The sequence below is a fragment of the Silurus meridionalis genome, chromosome 18 (genome assembly GCF_014805685.1).
Source record: "Silurus meridionalis isolate SWU-2019-XX chromosome 18, ASM1480568v1, whole genome shotgun sequence".
NCBI classification, from domain to species: domain Eukaryota; kingdom Metazoa; phylum Chordata; class Actinopteri; order Siluriformes; family Siluridae; genus Silurus; species Silurus meridionalis.
Window position 1 is genome coordinate 8,882,936 of NC_060901.1, and position 25,261 is coordinate 8,908,196.

The 25,261-nt window shown below is 38.3% G+C and overlaps 1 protein-coding gene across 1 annotated transcript in view; it reads right to left on the reverse strand.

Moving 5' to 3' along the window:
• Positions 1-10,907, reverse strand: part of grip1 (glutamate receptor interacting protein 1) — a 277,675-nt gene extending 266,768 nt beyond the window's left edge. Inside the window, exon 1 of the mRNA XM_046872780.1 lies at positions 10,391-10,907. Within this exon, the coding sequence (XP_046728736.1) occupies positions 10,391-10,445 (55 nt within the window). The 5' untranslated portion in view covers positions 10,446-10,907. The remainder of the gene's footprint in view (positions 1-10,390) is intronic.
• Between the last annotated feature and the right edge of the window lie 14,354 nt (positions 10,908-25,261).

A 25,261-nucleotide genomic window follows, 5' to 3' on the forward strand; every position in this document is an offset into this window, starting at 1 on the left:
CGATCAAAATTAGAGAACAATTTATAAACAATTGAACAATTCTGAAATAATGTCATCTTCACTGCTCAACAGTTGAAGAAGTTTTTGTCCTGTCTATACCATGCTACCAGAACACCTTTTCCACAAAATAAGGCATTTAAAAAAAAAACATTATTTTGCAGAAAACACACTGATCAAAATAAGAGAACAATGACTGTAGCATGAAAAAAGATTACAACAAAATATTCTGAAGGTTACAACAGTCATCAATTAGTAGGAAGTGTACAGGCCTCTGCTCTGAATGACTTCGGCACATCTGTGGCCACAGGACAGCAATAGTCTCTCACACTGCTCTGGTGTGATTTTGGTCCACTCTTCTTCCAGTCTCCTCCACAGTTCGGTGACTGTAGTGGGTTTCTTGGCCATAACTTTGTCGCCAAGGATTTTTCAGAGGTTCTCTATTGGGTTGAGATCAGGACTCTGGGCAGGTCATGTCATTATTTCAATGTTTTCAGTTTCAAGGAACTGCTTTACCCGTTTTGCTGTGTGACATGGAGCGTTGTCCTGCATGAACACTGCGGGCTGATTGGGTGATGAACGCAGGGAAGGACCCATATGTTGTTGAAGAAGGTTCTGATAAACATTTGCATTCACTCTGCCATGTAGCTGTATAAGAGGCCCAACTCCTGCTGCAGAAAACATGCCCCAAACCATGACACTTACTCCACTTTTCACTGACTTCTTTACACACTTTGGGTTCAGTCTTTCTCCAGTTTGTCGCCGAACATAATGTTTCCCATCGGACCCAAATAAATTAAACTTGCTTTCATCACTGAAGTGAACTTTGGACCAGTTCTCCTCTGTCCACACAACATGCTCCTCAGCAAAGCTTAGTCTAGCCTTTTGATTCTTTCTGCTAATGAGAGGTTTGGTCACTGCAGAGTGGGCTTTCAGTCCAAATGCTCTTAAACGACGAGACACTGTATGACGAGACAGATCCTTACCCTGTTCAGCTGAACTGGTGAGCAATTCCAGCTGCAGTGAGGAAACAATTGCCCATTGAGATCCTCCGCAGTATCCTGTCCTCTCTTGTATTTGTCTTCCGTGGACGACCAGCCTTCTTGGCGGACTTGAATGAGTTTGTGATGTTGTAAAGATTCAATATTCTTAAAATCACATATTTGGAAAGACCAACTTGTCTTGCTATGGCTGATAGGGTCATCCCTTTGGCCTTCATCTGGACAACCTGCTGCCGGAGGCTTTCAGTCACTTTAGAACGGCCCACCAAATCAAGGAAATTAGCACCAGGTACCAGATTAACACCAATAACTGGGAGATATCTGAAAGTGTTCTCTAATTTTGATCTGTGTGTTTTCTGCAAAATAATTTTTATTTTTTTTTAAATGCCTTAGTTATTTTGTGGAAAAGGTGTTCTGGTAGCATGGTATAGACAGGACAAAAACTTGTTTATAAATTGTTCTCTAATCGCCAGTGTGTGTGTGTGTGTATATACAGTACAGACCAAAAGTTTGGACACACTTCTCATTCAAAGAGTTTTCTTTATTTTCATGACTATGAAAATTGTAGAGTCACACTGAAGGCATCAAGGGCTATTTGACCAAGAAGGAGAGTGATGGGGTGCTGCGCCAGATGACCTGGCCTCCACAGTCACCTGACCTGAACCCAATCGAGATGGTTTAGGGGTGAGCTGGACCGCAGAGTGAAGGCAAAAGAGCCAACAAGTGCCAAGCATCTCTCGGGGAACTCCTTTAAGACTGTTGGAAGACCATTTCAGGTGACTACCTCTTGAAGCTCATCAAGAGAATGCCAAGAGTGTGCAAAGCAGTAATCAAAGCAAAAGGTGGCTACTTTGAAGAACCTAGAATATGACATTTTTCAGTTGTTTCACACTTTTTTGTTATGTATATAATTCCACATGTGTTAATTCATAGTTTTGATGCCTTCAGTGTGAATCTACAATTTTCATAGTCATGAAAATAAAGAAAACTCTTTGAATGAGAAGGTGTGTCCAAACTTGTGGTCTGTACTGTATATATAAAACTTTTTTTTTTTTTTTTTTTTTTTTTTTAAAGGGAGAACATGAAGTCTTCAGACGAACAGTAGTGTCACTGAAGCGACAAAGGAATACAGCGTGCATACTGTAATTCTCTCAGCGCTACTCAAAATCCATTGTTCATTTAATCAGCTCTATTCAGGCTAACCTTACAGATGTGTCAACAGCAGAGCCAGAGGAAATCTATTTGAATTGCTAACAACTGAGCACTAAAGAAGCAATCAGATTTAAACAATTAAAGTGCTTTCTTCCTTCTAACACACCATAGGGCTTTCTATGCACTTCCACTCTCTTGATATTTCATTTCTCTCCATGAAAATTATGTTGTATTCTCTTCCTTTTTCTTTTAATAGCTGATTCAGACATTGTTCCTGCATTCTGCTATAATGAGACACCAGGTGAGAAAAGCTGAATGCTATTAGTTAGTGCTGGAGTAGACAAAAAATCAGTATCCTGGGTGCCTGGGTTTAATAAAAACAATAGAAAAAGAAAAAAAAAATAATACTCCTTTACTGACTTTTATGCAAATAAAAGACTCTCGGTGATGTAAGCAAATTACATCTTTTGATATTTCTGCCGCCTGTTGCACTTCATTCATCGGCCGAATTGCCACAGGCCTGTTGATACCATTTTTTTCAATATCAGCAACACCAAGCAAGGACCAGCTACTACACAGACATTTCACGGTTACATGCATCAAGAAATGAATTGACGAAGAATTTTCGGCCAAAATGAAACCTTTTTTTTTTTTTATTTCAGGTTTATAATATAAGACTACGGTATTAAGGAAACAATTCATGCCAGTAATACACACACAAACCTTATTTCGGCTTCTCCCATGAGGGGTCGCCACAGTGAATCATCCGCATGTTTGATTTGGCACATGTTTTTACGCTGGATGCAACGCAACCCTAACGCAACCCTCCCCATTTATCTGGGCTTGGGACCGACATTAAGGCTTGTGCAACCCTAATGGCTGGGGTCGGTTCCATGACCGAGGATCGAACCCGGGCCGCAGCGTTGAGAGCGCCGCATCCTAACCACTAGACCACCAGGGAACCAAGTAATACACATATGTGTAAGGTAATTGACTATAAAAAACATTTTTGACAATACTCACTAATCCTGTGAGAAATGTAAAGGTGTGTCGTCATAGAAAATATATTCCCAACCAAATGCAGATGTTGCATGCAATTTTATTCTTGGTCCATGATTTTGTGCGCAGAAGCCGATTCAGATTTACAAATTTTTCCCTGTCCATCATGTTTCCTGACACACTGGCAACCTCTGTCTGAATTCAAACTTTTCACTGTTCTTCTGATCATTGTAATGTGTACTGGTACTAATGGTATGAGATTTGAGACACAACCCTAGTTTGTTCAGCATGGGTAGATGGACAGGAAATTCAGTGGAATTCGATGCTCAAAAAAATCAGATACACGTCTAAAATTTCAGGTGTCCACAAACTTTTGCCTATAAACTGTATCCTCAGCTGTGCACAGCACACAAAGCTTAACAAGTCAAAACTGAGTGGGTGCGACGTAATTGAATAATTCAGTGAAATAGGGTCCATGAGGTACAGGAGTGAAAGAGGAAACTTGACCTAGAGTAATGGCTAACACAATGAGGCAACCTGTCTGGTGCGGTGGAAAAAAAAAGTCGTCTGAGTGCCTCCTATAAGTTGATTACAGGACGGGGGGGAATATGCCGCCTATTTCCGTATAGTTAAAGAGCAGATTAAAAATAGCATTGATTTACGCACAAAAGAAACAGATGGCATAATTTGGATCCTCGCGTATTCGAACAGTGTACAAAAGCCATTCGTCTTGAGAGACAGACGAAAGGATCTTTCGGTGCCGTTCGTTCGGTTCTACGTTCAAAACCAGAATAAAGAGGAAGGTTTAAATTCAGCAAACATTTTTTTGATCTGCTCAACCCCAGCCCGGCCCTCTTTAAACCCAATTACATGCCACACAGGCAGGCTGCAGTGCAGTAGATCAGGAGGGGTGGCATGCTGAGTACTAACAGCACGCAGGATTATACAGTGCATATGGAGTCATGCTGCGAAAGCACAATGTCATTAGAGTACACACGCACTGTTGTGGCAGGTGAGAAGTAAAACCCATAGTGAAAAAAAACCCACACACACAAACAAATAAATAAACAAACCAACCACATTCCATTAAGCTACTCTCCCGTGTCCGTCCCTCTGCACCTGTGACCCGAAAGATCCCATGCCAAGCTTGAAAAATGCACCGGAGCACTGGTGGCTGTGTTAACTAAATTATTCATGCATAAAGCTATTCATTTTATAAAAGACCTTCCGCTGTTTGTGTGTAATGCGCAAACGGTACTAAACAGGTAATACACGATCGTGTGTTAAAGCTTTTTGCACTTTCACCGTTTTGCCGTCGAATTCGCGAATCCGATTGGCCAGAAGATTTCCAGAATCGCAGGTGTATTTTGAATGTGCATTCCAATACAGTTATGTTTCTATAGTAAGAATACACGTACAGGATATCATATTTGATCTGGTCATAATGTGATATGGTGAAGGGGAAGTTTATTTATGGAAGAGGTCTCCAATGTCAGCATTTCGTCACAGTCAGTAGCAGGAGAGTCTTTAAAGCTTCTCTGTTAGAAGACAAGCAGAGGGATTTTTGTCAAAAAATAATCAGAATAAATCAGAAGCTGCCATAATGCAACTGATAACAAGAACTTGTCTCGTAGATGTTCCACAACTATGTGGCAAGTAATGGTTACAACATGCTATACATGATTCATTCATGTGTGATTAAGGCTCTGGGTTACTGATTGGCGCTGTATAATAGCTGACCCTGCACTCCGACCTCAGCTTTCTAACAAACTGGGTTATGCGAAGTAAGAAGTTCACCTACTGTTTTCAGTGGGGGGGGAATATTTTCCACACTGCTTGAAAACTGAATATTGTCTAAACCTAAATAGATGTAACAAGGTTTAAAAAAATTTAGTATTTTAAGCAGATTGCACATCTTTACCAAGATCCAAACAAGCATCGTGTTGAGAAAACATTATGTTTATTGGTCATGTATGCAGTTCTGTGAATGCAGTTCCATTAGGGATAGCCATTATCTCAATTCGGATCCTGTTCATCAATCTTCATCGTATTTTCTCAACCTCAGCATTACAGGTGCAGCTTTAGCTCAGTCACAATACGCATGTCCAACCCAGAACGCTGTACATAATGAAGTACAACCTCCCACACAACTCTTTTATATAATTGCACTGCCTTCATGTTTGCCTAACCTACATGCTTCATCAAACTGATAATACCAGAAGCAATCAAACCTCGTCTAAAAATAATCAGTTCTCCCCTTAGCACTGGACATGTAGCTTTTAAACTAGCAGTAATCAAACACCTGATTTAAAAAAAAATCCCTGTCCCCTTTAAGTTGTCCAATTATAAGCCTATCAAATCTCCCTTTTACCTCCAAGATCCTAAAAGACATTGTAATACAGCAGTTAGGCTCATTACTATATAAGAATAATACTTGTAAAGCATATCAGGCAGGATTTAGGTCTCATCATGGCAATGGTTAAAGTGGTAAATGACCTACAAATGGCCTTTGATCAGGATTGTGCCTCCTTGCTCATGTTGCTTGACCTTAGTGCAGTTCCTGACACTACTGTTCATACTATTCTCCTTGAAGATCTGTCCTAACTTCTGGTTCCTCCTGGTTAGTAATACAGTCATAGCTAATCTTGCAAGAGTCCCTGTTTGCACTCTGCACAGAATGTGTGCCATTAATTATTATGTGACAATAAGCTAAACTAATAATCAGTCCCTCTATCCTACTAAAACAGACTCCAGTGATCAGGACTCCTTCTGCTCTCTGGACCTGCCTGATTTATACAGATGCCCTACTTCGGGTTGGCGTTCTCATCACTTGGAAACCACCCGCTGCTGATGGGGATGGAGAGCACGTGGAGAGCATACAGATACTTGAGATTACTGTGTATGGTACCACTCAGAAACGCTAAAAACTATTTTGAGGCAATGACTCACGAGTGCAATTGACACAAAAACTGTTTTGAACTCAAGTTTCCATCAGTGAACAGTTGATAGCTTCTGGTGCCTCCAAGATGAAAATTGGTTCCCTTGTTCCTCTCAAGGTTTCTTACTGGTATCACCTCAAGAGTTTTTCCTTGACAAGCGAGCCGGTGGCGACTGTGGCAAGGAAAAACTCCCTGACATATTATAAAGAAGAAACCTTAGAGGAACCACACTCAAGATGGAACCCGTCCTCATCTGGGTGGCAATGAATGTCCATTTATTATGTCCAAATTTATTACAGCTAAACATTGTTAAGGTGTGCAGTGATAAATGAGCAAATGGAACCTGTAGTCCTGAGTCATTGTAGCAGACTACAATTTTAGAAGTTAAAATAGAAAGAAAGATGAAGCGACCATGCAAATGTGTCCTAAAATGAAAGTAACTAAAGAAATATGCATCTATTTAGCTATGATTAATTAAGAGCAAAAAGCTAGCAAACTGGTTCTTGAGAACTAGCCATGAATGTGCAGTTTACTTGTACTTTTGATGAAGGGGTTTTTTTGTGCTCTGACTAGTTTGGGGAATTTAAACTGGTTTACAGTTTGAGGTTCTGTGCCAGTGACTTCAAGGTTCTCAAATCTCAGAACTGGAAAAAGTTAAAATGTGTGTTGAACCCTTCAACTCTTACCTAGTCAGTGCTAAGTGCTAATGGTCAGGCTTTATTGCAAGACCTCACCCCTAAATAGCAAGAGGTTCTTTTCTACCAGTTTTATGAGACTTTTCACCAGACATAATAGAGACAACAATAATGAGACCCTAATGTTCTATGCAACAGGACTTAATTTTTAGTTACAGCAGAGACTTGACTTGGCTAGATATCAAGCTTCAACAAAATTGCAGGGTCAGTGGTGTTAGCATACTGAAAGCTAATCTGTTTGAGCAGCAGTTATTAACCGAGCTGGACAGAACAAAGAATTAACACATTGCTGCATTGTTATTCCCACTGGCACCACTATCAACAGGCAGTCAAATGGCATTGTGGTCCATCTTTAAAGGAAAAAAAAAAAGGGGGTGGGGGGTTCACTCACCAAAGTGAATAGACCAATATGTCAATGAAAGAAGTTTTAACTTAAAGGTCAACTTAGACTTTCAGTAAAAAAAATAAAAAATAAAAAATAAAAAATCACTCCTGGCTGCCCTGAAAGATTAGATTCAAGGTGGACTTTAGTTTACATTTTTTTTTCAAAGATTAAATTCGATGTTTTGAGTTTCTGTGAGAAACCAATCTGACCAATCAAATGCATTAAAATAATATAAATGTCACCTTAATTAATAAGAGCCATGATCAAAATGCCAGTCTGATTAGGTCTAATCAGACTGGCATTTTATTAACAATGCTGTTATGGCGAGAATGTTTGATAAACTTAAAATATATTAGCAATCTGTAAGCCGCCATAAAAGCATACACATGCCAGTCACACACCTAGATTGAGCGATTAAAAGACTACAAAGGCTAATGAAGTGTCTGTGTGTATCATTAAAATAGATGCTATTAGTGTCAAGCTAAAAATGAGAGCAGTTCCGACATCGCGTTCCTGACAAAGGCTGTAATGAGATTTTATAGCGCTAGAAAAATTCATTGGTATAGCTCCATCAACGAATCTCTAATGGGTTTGAACTCCGAAGCACTGAAGCAGCTATTACTAAACATAACGATATCACAATACAGCATTCAGTCTGTTGTCATTACATCTCCTCAAACAGCTGATAAAATGTTCCTGGCTAGAAGGAAAGATCACATACTCCATGCCATACTGCACATTCTTCAGCCTGTGACCTACAGGATGTATTAACACGCAACCCAACTCTATTGCATAGTGTTAAAAGCAAAGCAGACATGGTGAATTATTGGCCTCAGACAGCTGGGTCTTTTTACCTCATGCGAGACTCGACCACATCTTGTTTAAAGTGAAAACATTACCGATAGCATGCTATTAATTAACCTGTTAGACTGATGAATTTATACAGAAGATAACACGAGTCAGCAGCTCGAACGCATCCAGGTGCACCATCTGGTAATTCCATATCTACTTCTATAATGCCGCTTTAACTCCGTTATCTTTTACGTCGATTACTAGCCGAATCGAGTCTCTGAATTAACACAACACAACTGTGTCCTAAAGCAACACTGCATTCTGGATCGTTGAGTCCAGCGTTCGTCGTCTCCATTGCTTCTATAAATATGGCATTACATCACTGCAAAAGGGGGAGCAGGGAAATAAGCCCCTGTTCTCATTTTTAAGAGCCACCAGCAAATTCTTGTCACTACTTAGATTTGGGCTCTTTCCTTTTTTTCTCCTATTGAACACCATGGCAAGTGCACTAGCAGTTTCCAGATATTTCAGTAGAAACAAAATTAAGTGTGTAAAAGAATTTTGAATTCACTTCTAACCCATATCCTGATCACTCCTGACACAAAGTCTTTCGTCTGAGACTTGTTGGAATTGGATACAGTCAGGATTAGATCTGCTGTGATTAGTCAGGACAGAGGATGTGTTCAGTCATAGTCAGGATGTGATTAATCAGGGTCAGGATGTGATTAGTCAGGGTTGAGGTGTGATTAGTCAGGGCCAGATGAGATTAGTCAGGGTCAGGATGCGATTAGTCAGGGTCAGAGTGTGATTAATCAGGGTTAGGGTGTGATTAGTCAGGATGTGATTAGTCAGGGTTGAGGTGTGATTAGTCAGGGTTGAGGTGTGATTAGTCAGGGTCAGGATGTGATTAGTCAGGGTCAGGATGTGATCAATCAGGGTTAGGGTGTGATTAGTCAGGGTTGAGGTGTGATTAGACAGGTTTTGATGTGATCAGTCAGGGTCAGAATGTGATTAATCAGGGTCAGGGTGTGATTAGTCAGGGTCAGGGTGTGCTCAGTAAGGTCCTGATGTGATCAGTCAGGGTCATGATGTGCTCAGTCCAGACCCGATCTGATTCGGTAAGATCGGGATGCATTTAATCAGGGTTTGAGAGGTGTTCACTTAGAATCACATGGAATTAGTCAGGGTCAGAATGTAATTAGTCAGGATGTGTTCAGCCAGGTTGAGATGTGATTAAACAGGGTCAGGGTGTGTTCAATCGAGAGCCAATGTCATTAGTCAGAGTTGGGATGTGCTCAGTCCAAATAAGATGTCATTAGTGAGGGTCAGAATGTGATTAGTCAGGTGAAGATCTGATTAATAAGGGTCAGCAGGTGTTCGCTCAGGGTTGGAGATGTGTTCACTTAGGATGAAATGTGATCAGTCAGGATCCTGATGTGTTCACTCACGTTGAGATGTGATTAGTCAGGGTTTGGAGATGTGATTAGTCAGGGTCGAGATGTGATTAGTCAGGGTTTGGAGATGTGATTAGTCAGGGTCGAGATGTGTTCACTCAGGGTTGGAGATGTGTTCACTTAGGATGAGATGTGATTAGTCAGGGTCTGGATGTGTTCACTCACGCTGAGATGTGATTAGTCAGGGTCGAGATGTGTTCACTCAGGGTTAGAGATGTGTTCACTTAGGATGAGATGTGATCAGTCAGGGTGTGGATGTGTTCACTCACGCTGAGATGTGATTAGTCAGGGTCGAGATGTGTTCGCTCAGGGTTGGAGATGTGTTCACTTAGGATGAGATGTGATTGGTCAGGGTCGGGATGTGTTCATTCATGATCAGATGTGGTCATTCAAGTAGATTAATCAGTTGACATGTCTGGCAAACAAAGAGCGACACTCGCCTGATGTATCGTATATAAATCGGATGATATTAAGCTCGTATCGGTGTGTACGCCGGTGCATGTCTGTAGCGGCAGTGCCATACTGCAGAACCCACAGCAGGGACCTTTAACACGGCTACGGCGGTTACTCGGGGGGTGGGATATCCAGTACACTTCCATGTGTGATACTCGGAATGGGGGCGCGATTAAAAAAATATATTCTAAGCATTGATTAAAGCACACCGAGCAGCGATCAAATGCGCGTGCGGTGGCGGAATCGGGACTGGCCGCCGCAAAGGCGCCGCTTTTCTCCACCACTCAACTGCTTGAAAGTTCGTCCAATTGGCGCGTGCGAACGAGTTCCGCATGCACCCGGGACTTTCTCGGAAACAATAAGTGGACTATAGCAAGAACAACTTTCTCTCCCGAACACATGCACTACGCCCGAGCCTCGAATCAGTCCGAGCACACTGTGTTTGTGTGCACGCACGAGTGCGCGCGCGAGTGTGCATGTGTAGGTTCAGAGAAGCATGATGTAAGGAAAGCGTCTTTCCTACCTCCTTCTTGGTCGGCCTGAAGACAAGCAGGGATGTTCTTCTTCCAACCCGGCATGTTTGCTTTATTTTTTTCTTTTGCAGCGCGCTTCGTCTTTACAGCCGACTCATACACATAATCTCACGCGCGTTCCGGTTCTCGACACAGGCTCGGCTCGCGTGCATGTCCCTCCTCACCGAGACTGCGGGCTCTTCCTTTTTCAGCAAGGCGCTGTAATTCAACGCCGCGTGCGTCTCGCTCAGCCTCGGTGTGGCGCGAGCTCTGGGAGGAGGAGGACGGCGAGGAAAAAGAGAAAAAAAGGAGGAGGAGGAAGAGGAGGAGGGCGCGAGCTGGTAGCGAAGGTGGGCACTACTATTACTACTACAGCGTGAGATGAATAACCGGAGACTTCCTCCCTCCCTCCCAGGCAGCTCGCTTTGCAGTTACATTGCGTGGTGCACGTTTTAATTGAAAGACGTTTTTATGACGGTAACCACGTGAATAATAAACGTGTTAGCACGGTGCATGTGTACCGGCGTTTCAATGGTCTGTTCCGGTTTTGTAGCCCAACATGGCTTCATTCATTCATTCATGCATGCATTCAGTCATTCAGTCGTTCATGCATGCATGCATTCATTTATGCATGCATTTATTCGTTCGTGCATTCATGCATTCATTCATATAATTTCTTCCAATTGATTCTCACAATCCAAATTGCATTATTCATAAATCGCTGCAGCGCGCGAGCATTTATTCTGCCTGTCTGCTTTATACAGAATTAACGACACACTATTATCTGTCCACATGGTGCTAAAACCTAACTTTTCTGAATCCCGTTTAATAAGTCTGTCTGGAGAAAATAGTAGGCGTGTCAGATGCCATTATTTTGACACTCGTCTCCTTGGCAACGTAAACCAGATGCTTGATCATATAAATTGGTTCATTGGTTCTCATTCATTCCTTCACTCAGGCTTACTAACTGCTTTATCATGACCAGGCTTGTGGATCTGTTGGAATGCTGGGTGTGGCATAGGACGGGACACTTGTCAATCACAGAACATCATGCATATACACTTTTACATAGGCATTTTTTTTTCTAGGGAACTCAGAGGAAACCAGAGAACCCGGAGGAAGTGAAAATGGATATGTAGACTATTTTACAGAGAGTAACCAATGCTCTGTGAGCGAAATGACAATAAATATTTGATAGACATTAATAGGGACTGTCTCATTCAACACTTCAGGGTGACAGCCATTCTAAGAGCTGTCTGAAATAAATGCATAGCAAAAAAAATTATATGGAGCACTGATGCTTTCTAGTTTCTAGTGATTTTATGATTTCAGGAAGCCTCTTAGCTTGAAAACAATGGGTGAATCTCTAGGCCAATTTTAGGATCTGTAACAGAGTACACATGTCCACATTAAATTATATTTCATAATGTACTTTAAAGAGCAGAAAGAAATAATGCCTGAAAGATATCAGCCTGTGGATAAAAAATGCCAGGGGTGATGTTTTACAAGGTGAGTATGTAGTAGAAATCATTAGTGTCCTAATATGTATTGAATATTATACTGATTCATGATCTGGAGAGCTGATTGCGAGGCACACATATAGAACACAATTAACCTTAAAATGTGGCCGTATTGTCAAGAACTAATAGAAAATGTAAAAGGTTAGATACACACTGCCTCTATGATACAAGTTCATCATCAAATATAAATTAGGTGATTGTCATCTATCATTCACTATTTTCCAACTAATTGAATGCCCTCCCTGTTTACCAAGAAAAAGAAAACTCTATCAGACTAGTCACTTTAAACACTACAGTCATACAGGCAATGTATACTTGGCATTCCTGCCATTTACCATGTAGCTGCACTTATTTAATGCTTAAAGCTTAAGAGTGGTGTATAATGTAATCTTATTCTAATTCTGACCTGACACCACCAACCCAGCAATTCTAAAATGCAACACTGTCAGACCAAGTCACCGCAGCAGCTCAGTGGTGGAAGGTATTTTTTCTTTCTGATTTAATATCCATGTTTGATTGTTACATTGAAGCTTTAATGACAAAATGTCAAAAGGCAAAGATATGCTCTATCATAAACTACAGCTGTCCCACTGCTAGTGAAAGTGCTGAGACTGGGTTCTGTAGACTATTGTACTGGTTGATTGATTTCTGAAGGGTTCAATAGATCTACACATGATTGCCTCATTGGCATTGGTTGTTCTGGATTAATTATGAGGTGGTATCAAACAGTTTGGAGACTAGCTCTGTTTCAGAGATGGCAAAAGAACACACTGTTGTCACTCAGGTAGAAGTACAGATACTCATGTTTTGAAGGACTCTGGTAAAAGTTGAAGTACTGACTACACTTTTTCACTCAAGGTAAAGTACAGAAGTTTGGGCTCTGACATGTACTTTAGTAAAAAAGTAGCCTTTACTACTACCTGTTTTAGTGTCATCCTGGTAACTGGACCTAATGTCTTATTAATATATTAATACGAAAGAATCTAAAATTTTGTAACCTAATAATATGTGTCCAGGCTGAACATCCACCATATAGAACACATGATCAGGAACATCTCTGTTCTCAGTCATGTTTACATCGCTGACCTCCTGTGTCTCACCCACGTTAACCCTGTACTTTTGTTGCCTTCTGCGTTGCTCGTTGTTAGCTTTGTAGGCTAGTGGATGTCTGTGGTGCGTGAGAGCTAGGATATGATACACCAGTGGTAGATTGAAAAAGCTGCAAAATGACAAAAATATGTTGGTGGGCTGCAGTTGGTGTGCAATAAAAAGAAAAAAAATCAATCATGTCACCAAATAGATTACAACTAATGAGCCTGGTTTGAAAATGTAAGAAGTAGAAAGTACAGATATTTCTATAAAACATTAAATGAGTGAAAGTAAAAAGTTGTCAGAAAAAATTATAGTGAAGTGAAATACTGATCCCAAAAAATCTACTTAAGTACAGTAACCAAGTATTTTTTTTTGTTTCTGCCTTTGCTCTGTTTAGTACTTTATTTATATAGTAATATAGTACACAATATACCCCTTTCACAACAATACTCCCACTCACAGCACTCACAGCACTCACAGCGATCCTGCCACTTCTGGAATGTGTCTTGAAAGTATTATTTTTCGAAGCATGTCAAGCACCTTCCACTATTTGTGCTGGATCTCTGCAATGGTGTCAAAACGGTGACCTTTGAGCTAGATCTTCATCTCCGGGAAGAGACTAAAGACCGCAGGAGCCAAATCTGGGAAATAGGGTCAGTGCAAAAGTGAGATCTTGTATTTCCAGAAAGAAACTCACGTGTAAGGAGAGCTCTGGGACAGGGTGCACAGGGACGATGTCTTTTGGCACAGTGACTTATGAAGTCTGGTCCTCTCTGTGCCTTGTGCCACCATATGTTGGCGTGTTAGAACACTAGCCGTGAAACCTTTTGATACCACCTCTTATCTCAACTTGTGGTGTGTATATCAGTAATATAATGGCAGTTTACGTTCAGTCAAAAAAACTGAACAACATACAAAAATGATGTAGAAATAAATGTGCATTCTAAAAATCATAACTAAATATTACTCAAACTACTACATTTAAGTGATCATTTAACTGATCATTCACTCTTAAAGAGGAAGAAAAAAGAATTACTGAATTCACTCATGACTACTTATATTTACATTTAAATTTATGGAATTTGGCAGATTCCCCAGAGCAACTTTCAACTGAGCTGTTGAGGGTTAAGGCCCTGGCTCAAGGGCACAGCAGTGGCAGCTTGGTGGCGCTGGGATTTAAACTTGTGATCTTTCTATCCAGAGTCCAATTACTTAACCTATTGTGACTACTTCACAGAAGACGTCTTTCCATCCACTACCTTTACCTTTTATCTTACATTGCAGAGTCTGGATTCTATCCCAGGAAACTTAGGGCACAAGGTGGGGGACACACTGGAAAGAGTGCTAACAGGGTGCCAACACATCACAAGACACAATCTCACACACATTCACACACTATTTGGAAATGCCACTCAACTGTATGCATGTCTTTGGGCTGGGGAGGAATCCAGAGTACTTGGAGAAAACCTGCAACACACAAGAAGCTGAGAACACACACAGGGCAGGGAAAGGAATTCCACCCCCTACCCCATGAATCCTACTGATTGATAAAATGTACAATTCATTCATTTATCATACCATTGTTTCTGGTATAGCCACTGCTGAAATATATTAAAGTCTGAAAACCTCACAAACACAACAGCTGTTTCTAGACCCAAATACTGAAATCATTTATATTAATACATGTACTTTTAGATTATCTGGCTTTTAGATCAGTGGCCTTGCTATATCTCCCACTTTAACTTACAATATTAAGAAAGTATTCATTAAAATACATTTACAAGGTCTTTCATTTTAATAAATGCAGACGACCTTATAAGCTATGAGAGGGAATTCTTTGATTTTGTTAAAATGTCTACTGAAATAGCACTCTGTAAAAACCTTACATGTATCTAATCTACATTTAGAACCTATGTTTTGTATTGTTAGTGGTGTTTTCTCATTTAAACCATACAGCTGATGGAGTTCATGTATCGTCTGCCCATGAACTGAGAGAAGTTTATTGCACTATACATATTGCTACACCTTTTACATCACCAGTGTGTTGCCTGTTTTGTTCTCCCATTACTGCTTTCTCACTTCGTTCCCTTCACACTGGCTTGATGCTGCGAGGCAAGACTAAACACTAATGAGTGATGCTATTCCGAGGTGAGCAGATGGAGTCCAGTCTGATAAGCATTTGTCCATCAGTGCAGCTTTCTACTTGCCCCAGAGGCAACATTCAGAAATTCACAGTTTATGATGCAAGCATAGGAAATGAGTGGCGTTGGGAGGATACGTCTGCTCAAAGGAAATTAGATGGCCTTTTTTGACTGTATATGCTAATGGATAAAGATTAGTTAGTATAAATAAGGCACCAATATCACTGAATAGTGATACTGAGTTTCCTAGTAAATCTTTTCTAGTAAATAATGGCATTATCACACTGAACTATATTAAGGCTAAGAATAGCCAAAAAACTTTTTTTATTTATAAAGAGAGACACCTCATAAAATTATCATGTATTATGTAGTGAATAATCTACAAAACAAGGCTCCTGTTAGCACTTACACTGTAGCAGCTATAAACAGTCATTCCCTCAGTCACTTTTCTCTTGAAGTACATAAGTCTAAAACTTACCAGTGTCAGAAAAGTAAAATACTTTCCCTTTAACTGGTAACAGCACTGACACTGGAGACTCCTTACAAATAACTTCAGCTTATCAATAACACACAGACACACAATGTTTTTTAAGTGTATTTATGTGAGCGTCCACAATGCAAGTTATTCAGCCTTCACAATTTTCAGGAAGAACAAAAAGTAAAGTAAAAAAAAGAGGAATGAAGGAAAAAAGGAAGGGAAGAACAATTGGAAGAAAAATAGGATGAATGAATGGAAGGATGGAAGCAAGCAAGGAAAGGAAGAAGAAAATGGGAAAAGATGGATGACAGGAACAAAAAGAAAGAAAGAAAGAAAGAAAGAAAGAAAGAAAGAAAGAAAGAAAGAAAGAAGCTATAAGAGGAGTATAAAAGGAGTAATCCAGGACTGGATACTCCTTACAAATAATTTCAACATATCAACAACACACACACAATTTTCAGAAAATTCTGAAACAATTTAAATTCCAGCCTCCATAATTGGCAGAGCTGCTGATTAAAAAAAAAATAATAATAATTCAACATATTCTCAATTTAATAAAATTTGATACAACACAATGCAGCTTGTATGTATCACTAACTCGACAACATTATTACCAGCAATTGAAAAAGTTTTCACCTGCATACAAGCAGCGCAAAATAGTTGTGCTATCGATCAAAAACACAGGGCTATAAACTACAAATCTAAACATCCATGTTGAAAAATGTAAGATGTCTAATAGTACTTTCTAACTCTCTTTACTCATATAATACTGAAAGTACATTAAAAATAGGAAAGATCATTCACAAAATATAAACGTGTTACATTCAGAAAATTGATCATCCTCTTCAGAACACCATCTAAATCTGAGTTTTCTTAGACAGGTACTCTTGATGAATGTTTATTTCCTGAAGTTTGAATAAAACATTTCACAGCCATTTCTTGTCATTGTAATGACATTGCCTATAAAGTCCCCCAACTGCAAGCATTTACCTTCCAGATAATTGAACATGTCATCTACCTCATGTGTATGGCATGCTTGCTGGAACTGGATGGCCAGAGAGTGTGGCAATTACTGTCACTTGTTTGATTGATGTTAACACTAATTTGTTTCAATTGTGAGACCCTTATACAATAAACAATCAGAAATGACATTTTGCTGCCCTCAGTTCCAGTCTGAATGTGGAGAACAGGCCATCCAGGGGAGGATGCCTCTGATATATTTCTTGGGTTATTAGTATTATAGGTTTTTAAAAGGATATTATTCACTCATAATGAGACTCAGTGACCTATAATAGGAAGAGAGGATGGTGTAGTGAACAGCATCCCTGACTAAGTGTCTTTTTAAGAGGGTTCAGTGTTCTAAAATAATAATCGGTAATCATTCATTAAGGAAAAGTGGTAGCTCAGTGATTAAAGCTTCGAGCTACTGATTGAAAGTGTGGATCCTCGAGCAAGACCCTTAACCCGCAATTGCTTAGTCGGGTCCAGTCTCAACTGTAAATCGTTCTGGATAAAAGCAACAGATGTAAATTCATTTCGGCAACCGACTTCAACAGGTTTCTCTAGCATGCCATTATAATAAAGTGCGTTCTAAAAATTATGCAACCAGGTGAATAGTAGGATGGCATTCTTTCTCTTAAATGTCAATGCTAATAACAGTCTTTTAGCCAAGGCTGATTCACCATTGTGACCTTTTCTTGATTCTGACTCGTTTCTGCTTAGCATCTGAGTGAATGCTGTCACAAACCACCCAGGATTAAATCAGGTAGCAGAAAGAGAGACAGAAGAAAAAAAAAGCCAAGAAAAGAGTATCTGTTCTTGAACCCTTTTTTATTAGTTGGGATTACAATAAGTTACTATGCTACTTATTTAAAGTTGTAAGAATAAATACTGTAATTTCTATAGTTATAAATACTCTAATAACAGTGCATGCATTTTTATAGAACAGCGTACGGACAGGGACCCAGGTACAAACCTGACCCATTCGGCTCCGAGAGAAAGAAAGAAAGAAAGAAAGAAAGAAAGAAAGAAAGAAAGAAAGAAAGAAAGAAAGAAAGATGCAAGGATGGTTAAAAGAAAGAAAGAAAGAAAGAAAGAAAGAAAGAAAGAAAGAAAGAGACATTAGAAGGTAAGAAAGAAAGAAAGAAAGAAAGAAAGAAGAAAGAAAGAAAGAAAGAAAGAAAGAAAGAAAGAAAGAAAAGACTGTAAAAATGAGAGAATGAAGAAAGAAAGGATGAATGGATAAAGGGGTGAATTGATCAATGGAAAGAAGGAAGAAAGAAATCTAGATTGTTGACTAAAAGTTTGGCAGCTCATCATGTGAAGTGTGAATCCTAAGCATACAGTTCAGATTGCAGAAACGGTGTGCATCTGAAGCTGTAAACGCTCTGGCTCTATTACAGTGTGTCTGCCTGCTGCCTGACACAAAATGATTCATGTGGCACTGGCAGTGATTCAACTTTCTCAGGGCAATCAAAGGCAATATGATTTCTACTTCAATCAGAGTGCTTTACTGCCCATTTCACCACTTGTTTGTGTGGTGGAATAAAATAGCAGTGTCACTCGGCTGCCTCTTTGTAGGCAGAAAGCTGATATAAGTCTAATATAAAAAGGCAGAGGATTCCAGGGCACAGGAGCAGAAAAAACAATGGGAAGAGAGCCAAAAAGAGGCATCCTGCCTTGATAAAGATGGGTATGAAACTGGGTAGAAAAGTCTGCACTTTAAAAGTCTACACTGGAGAGGATCACCCGGGTTTACCTGCAAGTCATGTTATGTTTTTAATATTACACTAATATCTTATTTCAAATTTTTGCAGATTTTATAAATATAATGCAGATATTATATAACAAAATAAGCATTAGACCAACCAAGCATTAGACCAACATTTTGAATTATGTGCAATCTGGAAAAATAGTATTGTATTGATATAAAACACTTCTGTAATTATATCTTTATTATGCCAATAAACCGCTCCGTGAACATTTTCTCTAAAATGTCAAAAACAGTGAGCATTACCCTCTACCTTAGTATTTATTTATCCCTCTTTCACACGTCTTGTCAAACATCCCTATGTTCCATGAATCAAAATAACTGCTGGCTGAGGTGAAATCGGGCGGCATGACAGGAGTTTGTGCTGCATTAGGCTGGCATGCCTGAGGATGTGCAGTGCAGAGTCAGCTCTAATCCACAACCGCTTCTCGCTGCCACACTGCTGGATTTGGCATTATGACAGAGCACTTTAAGACTTTAAGACTATTTTGACTTTTTTTCCCCCTGATGTCGCCAACGCAGAGTTTCTCTGTGAGCTGCATTCACAAGATTTTATATGCTTTAATTATATTCATGATAGAACGACTAAATCACCTATGAGTTTACAAATTGCAAAGAAAGATATGAAGAAAGCAGTAAGAAAATAAATAAGGAAGAAAGAGAGGAAGCAAGGAAAGAAAGAAGGAAGGAAGGAAGGAAGGAAGGAAGGAAGGAAGGAAATAATTATTTAATTAAGTAATTAATTAATTAATAAAGGAACAATAAAAGAATAAAGAAATTAATAAAGAAAAGAAGGGAGGAATGGAGAGACTATGGATAAAAGGGTGAAAAGGTGGAAAAAAGAAGGAAGGAAGGAAGGAAGGAAGGAAGGAAGGAAGGAAGGAAGAAGGAAGGAAGGAAAAATTAAAACTTTAAGAATAAATGAATGTAAATTGAGACAGATGGAACAGAAGAAAGAAAGAAAGAAAGAAAGAAAGAAAGAAAGAAAGAAAGAAAGAAAGAAAGAAAGAAAGAAAGAAAAATCTCTAAATAGGACATAAGTGATTAAAAATGGCAGTAATCATTTCTGAGTATGAAGAAAAAACACTACGTTTTATTTTATTTTTATTTATCAAAAATGCATTTTAAACTAGACGATGTAATGAAGCACATTTGCATGAATAAGTGTTTACATATTTATGTAATAGTCCTAAAAACACAAAAAGTCATACACACATGTACATATTTTAAATATCAGAAATTAATTTGTACAGATTGCGTTACTAATTGTGATATTTATTGCTTTTTAAAAATGACCCACTTCACCTGTGGTGAAAGTGAGAGATACTGTATACTGTACAGAAATATTAATCTGAGTTTATGCCGCACATACCTGCCGAGTACACAGGCTCAGAAAGAGTGTGAGAAAGTCATACAGTGAGAGGAATCAATAAAGGAAAGGTCAGAGCTGATAGGAAGACTGTAGAGCTCTATTGGAGAAGACATGGGTTACACATAAAGACTGAGTAAAAATCTTTCTGAAGTTTGGGCTGCTGATGAGCCGTGTTTGGTTCAATCCATCTGGTGCTCAGTGGGACGTGACATGATTGTTCTTTGATGAAAACACAATGTGTTTTGGACACAGATTGATAGTGTATTGAATATTTAGCAAATTAAGAAGCCGATTAGAGCAAAATAAACTAGCAGCGATCTGAACATTTTACATGTGAGTGGTCATATATACTTTAAAGTTTTTACTTTACTCAACAGTCTGAGAAATCTGAAAAGAAGCTCATCTTCTAGAGCCACAGACTGATGTAAAAATAAGCATCATTTTGAATTCGTCCTGTTATGGTGCAGAGGAGGGACATGGGGTAGATCGGTAGGAGAATGCTGAGGATGAAGCCACCAAGAAGGAGGAAAAAAGGAAGGCTAAGGAGGAGGTTTATGGACGTGGTGAGGGAAGACATGCAGGTTGGTTTGAAAGAGGCAGATGTAGAGGACAGAGTAGTATGAAGACGATTGATCTGCCCTAATGGGAGCAGCTGAAAGAAGAAGAAGAAGTAACTCTGGATGGCCTTTCATCATTACATTATGTGTAGAACATCATGTGCAAAAGTGAAAGACCCTGGAGTGACTAATGACTTGATTTTGTAACTCATATGGATAATATTACCTGAAGCATTTTTCAACTCAACATAATGCCATTACAAGAGGCAGAAAAAACTAGTTCATGTTTTTGTTACTTTTAAGTTGGACACTACTGACTTGCTGGAATCCTTACAAGAACCAGAACATTTCATCATATTATCCCCATTCCGTTCACACTACATTGGCTTCCAGTAAAACTTCACACTGATTATAAAATCAGTGATGACCTGTAAAGCACAGAAAGTTCTTGCCCCACAGCATCTAAGGAAACTTTCTCTTTTTATAATATACCTCGCCTGTTTCAATTAAAGTGCACAGGTTTTTTTTTTTATCAGCACCTGAAGAATAATGAAGACAGTTTCATTATTAAAGAGTGTCTTGTTTCACTGATCTATCAAATTGCAAACAGGATCTTCTCTGCACAGTCTTCTTCAAGTCCTGACATAGGCTTTTGATAGGATTTAGAACTGCACTCTTTTTCACATCTTTATTTTCCATAAGCTGTCCCTTAATTGATTTGGATTTGTGGACTTTGTTATACTTGGATCTGTGGCTTTCTAACAGAGGACTGCAGGTTTTTTTTTTTTTTTTGTCAAAATAGATAAATATTTGGAGGTATGAATGATTCCTTATAACTTTACTAATGCCCATTTCCAGCTGAAAAGGCATAACCACATAGCATAATGCTGCCACCACCATGCTTTATTATCGGTATAAAATTATGCACAAATAGTTTGACCTTGGTATTGATTGACCATATAGAAGGCAGGCATTTTTCCTTCCAGATTGGAAGAATAAGAGAGATTGTTATCCCATGCAGAGAATGATCAGAACTTCTTTCAGATATTCCTGAGGCTTATTTAATATTGCTGTAGGTCTCTTGGCAACCTCCCACTTAAGTTTTTTTCTTGTCATTTTGTCAATTTTATAAGGGACATCTTGTTCTCCATAACTGTGAGCTTGCAAGAGTGCAAGAGAGATAATTTTATAAAAAGTTCACATCTTCTAAAAGTTATCATTACAACTTCACTCACATATTAAATGGTTTCAACCAGACCTAGCACTTCACCAGGAAAAAGCACTCCCATCAACCTCCATAAAGACTAAACTGACAGAACTCGAGATTACCACTTAACTGACTTGTACGGACACACACACACACACACACACACACACACACACACACACACACACACACGTCCATTTGACTGAGAAAAAGGAGGAACCAAGAAAACTTTAATGATACTTGAACATTCAAAACACTTCATAATGCACTGGCTTTAGGCCTTAAAGACAAGACAAAAACAAGACCACCCATAGATAACACTCAGTATGAAATAAGTGTTTTAAGAAATGCATATGCAAGTCGAGTTTAAAAAACACCCAGACTTTTTAGGACGCAATCTCTTCAGGTCAATGTTACTTTTTTTTTTTTTTTTTTTTTGCAGATTAATTTTCAGGATTTGTAGAATAATATTACAGTGAATCCAGTGAAGTAAGAAAACCTTTTGTGTGTGAATTCTCTTCCCTGAGAGTTTGTCATATTTGGGGATTTCTTTTGTGTAATAGTGACATTTCTTCACATATAAAAAATATAGGCTTTAAAAAAATTAGCTCCAATGTTTCAAATTTTCCATCCCCATAATTAAACAAAAAAACTCTTGGAATCATTTTTTCTAAACATAGATGAACACAATTAGTGAATATTTGAAATTAAATGAAAAAGAAATCAACAAATGATTTTCTTTATCATAAATCTTTTATTCTTTAAGAAACCATATTGTTGGCTTTGGTGAAAGCTAAATAACAATCAACACAGCAGAGACAGATTGTTATTGATCTGCGCAAAGTCCGCTCATCAATAATTATGTGTACTTAAAAATATTAAATGAGCACAATCAGTCACAGTCAATGCTTTACAAGTATGGATTTTGGAGCTCCAAAGTTTTAGATACAAATTTGTCATAAAGAGGACATGTGCCCATGCCATGATGATGCCTTTGGGGGACACCAGAGCCCAAAAAAACAAAAATTTTTTGAGTGAACTGCATGGTCTGATTACTTAGTAATTCACACCAATGTTCTAACAAGGTGGTTTCAAGAAGGAAAACCTGAAGTCTGTTTCCTGGTCAGAACAACTGTAGATGGATGATCACTGATGATGCTTGTTTGTGGCCAGTGGTTAAGAAGCTTTTGATGTATGATCCATCATAATAATAACCTACGTCATATCAGTACCAGTGTATTTAACATAGGACATTCTTAAGATAATGACCCCTAAAATATAACACAATATTCACCCATTTCAAAAAATTTAACTGAAATCAAACTAATTCAATAAAATCCATTTATATTTGTTTATCGCTTTTAACAATGAACATTGTTTCAAAGCAGCTTTACACAGATAATGTGGTGATAAAGAATGAATAAGTTTGTTCTTTATGTGTAAGTTTGTCCCTGATGAGCGATCCGGTGGCGACTGTGGCAAGGAAAATCTCCCTGAGATGGCATAAGGAAGAAACCTAGAAAGGAACCAGACACAAGAGGGAACCCATCCTCATCTGGGTTACACAGAATGTCCATTTATTACATATAAACATTGTTGAGGTGTGCAGATGCTTTAAAACAGTTATAAAACAGAACATTGATATCTGGTGTGCACAGCATTTTGCTGTAGCAGTATGGCATCTAATTCATACAGGTTTGATCCGGTTATACTACAGCTGTGTAAATATGTTGGGAGTTGAAACATAATGTCATATGCACCAATCCATACATCAGATAGATGATTCAATTATATAGCCCATGAAAGAACATCTTGAACTGCCAGAAAGCAAGCAACATGGAGCTGTACAACTTGATGGCATTCTCAGCATCTGTGCATTCTAATTGCTGTTGACTAAATGCATGCGATTCAGTGGGCAGCACTTTAGAAGTGAACCCTTCCCCACTCATTTCCGTGATGATGCATTTCTAATGAAAATGTGTGATCCGAACACAGCAGTCCATGTGCACTGTTCAGTTAAAATCATAAATAAGATTTAACATAGAGGTCTGGGTACAAGATCTTCCCACTAGTTCTATACAAGTAAAATAATAAAAAAGCAGAAGTATGGAAAAAAAACAGGAGAAAGAACAGTGCAAAGTCAAAAAACACATAAGCATTGACATGCTCATAACTAGACAATAGGTTGTTTAATCTGCATGACATAAGTTATTACATTTGACAGTAGAGGAAACATAAAAATGCACAGGTGGCGCTACGCAAGGACAGGTACAGAGAAATATTGTCATGAGCAAGTAGAGTAGATTCCATTCAGCACTACATTTATAGTATTCATTATTCAAAGAAAATATTTGTGACAAGATTAATACACACACACACGAAAAACAAGTACAGTACCACATTAATGTATAGACACACACTTCCCTAGCCAGAATCCCTTTAAAAGCTTGGTGTTCTTTCTCACTGTTAGTCAAGTGTGAGGAGAGAGGATGAGGAGAGAGAGGAGGAAAAAATGACAGCATGGCAAGAGAAGGAAAGAGGTTTAGGAGGAGATTAGATGTTCTCTGCTCTAGTCAGCTAATAAAGAACAATGGAGAAAACTAAATTCACAGGAGCACTTTTCCTAGTGTCGCCTTCCACGGCCACACAGTGTTGTAGCAAACGAATAAAGGATGCTGCTAATGGCGAAATTTTATCTTGAGTGAACATAAATTACATTAAAAACTTCAAATGACACGCTTTATTTTCAATATAAGTTTCATGCTGTAAACATTGACGTAACCTACTGTGTGCAGTTAATATTTCAGAAATCCTTTTTTTCTCTTTTGCTTATTATTTCGGACTTAATAGGTTTAATTGTGATTTTTTTTTTTGCGTGTCTGACAAACACCGTCTACCAAAGGTAAACATACATTTACAATCATGTCTATTCATTTTTTTTTATGGACTGTTTATTTAGTTTGATGATAAAAATTAATCAGTTTACAGTAAGTTTGTAATGTAGAAAAGTGAGTTGTTACAAATTGTTGTAGATGTACTTTCTAAAAACTACCTGGAAATTATATAAAGATGATCTGGCATTTATATATAAAGGAATATATATATATATATATATATACAATTTCTTTTTTTTTCTTTCTTTTTTTTTTTAAGCAAGATTACCATATAAACCAGATTTTGGTAAATTACAATGAATAAACCAGGCAAAAAATATAACGTTTAATATCAAGGGTAAAGGTGCCAAGACATGCTGTTATAGGTAAATATCATCATTGTGATCTGCTGTTGATTATGTTTTAATTTCAAAATTCAAAAAAAAAATTTTCTCACTTATATGTCAGAACGTATAATTTTATTATAGATTTCAACTTTTGGAATTTGTGGACACATAAAAAAATAAAAATAATAATAAAAAAGAAGGGAAATTTAGTTTTACTTCTAACTATCTGTGGTTGCCTTTATTATTGTAGAATGTCCTGAAACAAGTTAGGTCCTGTTGTTCTTTTATCACCCTCTTAATTTTTCTTTTATAAATGCTAAAAAATGTTACAGCTTCACTGGGTGAATGTCTTTGTCAAATAACCACTTTTTGAGACTTTTTTTTATATTTTTTAATAAAGAAATTACATGATTTTAATTGTAGCCATTCTGACCAATCAGCTTTAAAAATTCAACTGTTGTGTGTCATAAATTGCAGCAGAAATTATAAAGGTGTTAGCTGTTAGCAGTCATTTAAGAAGCATTT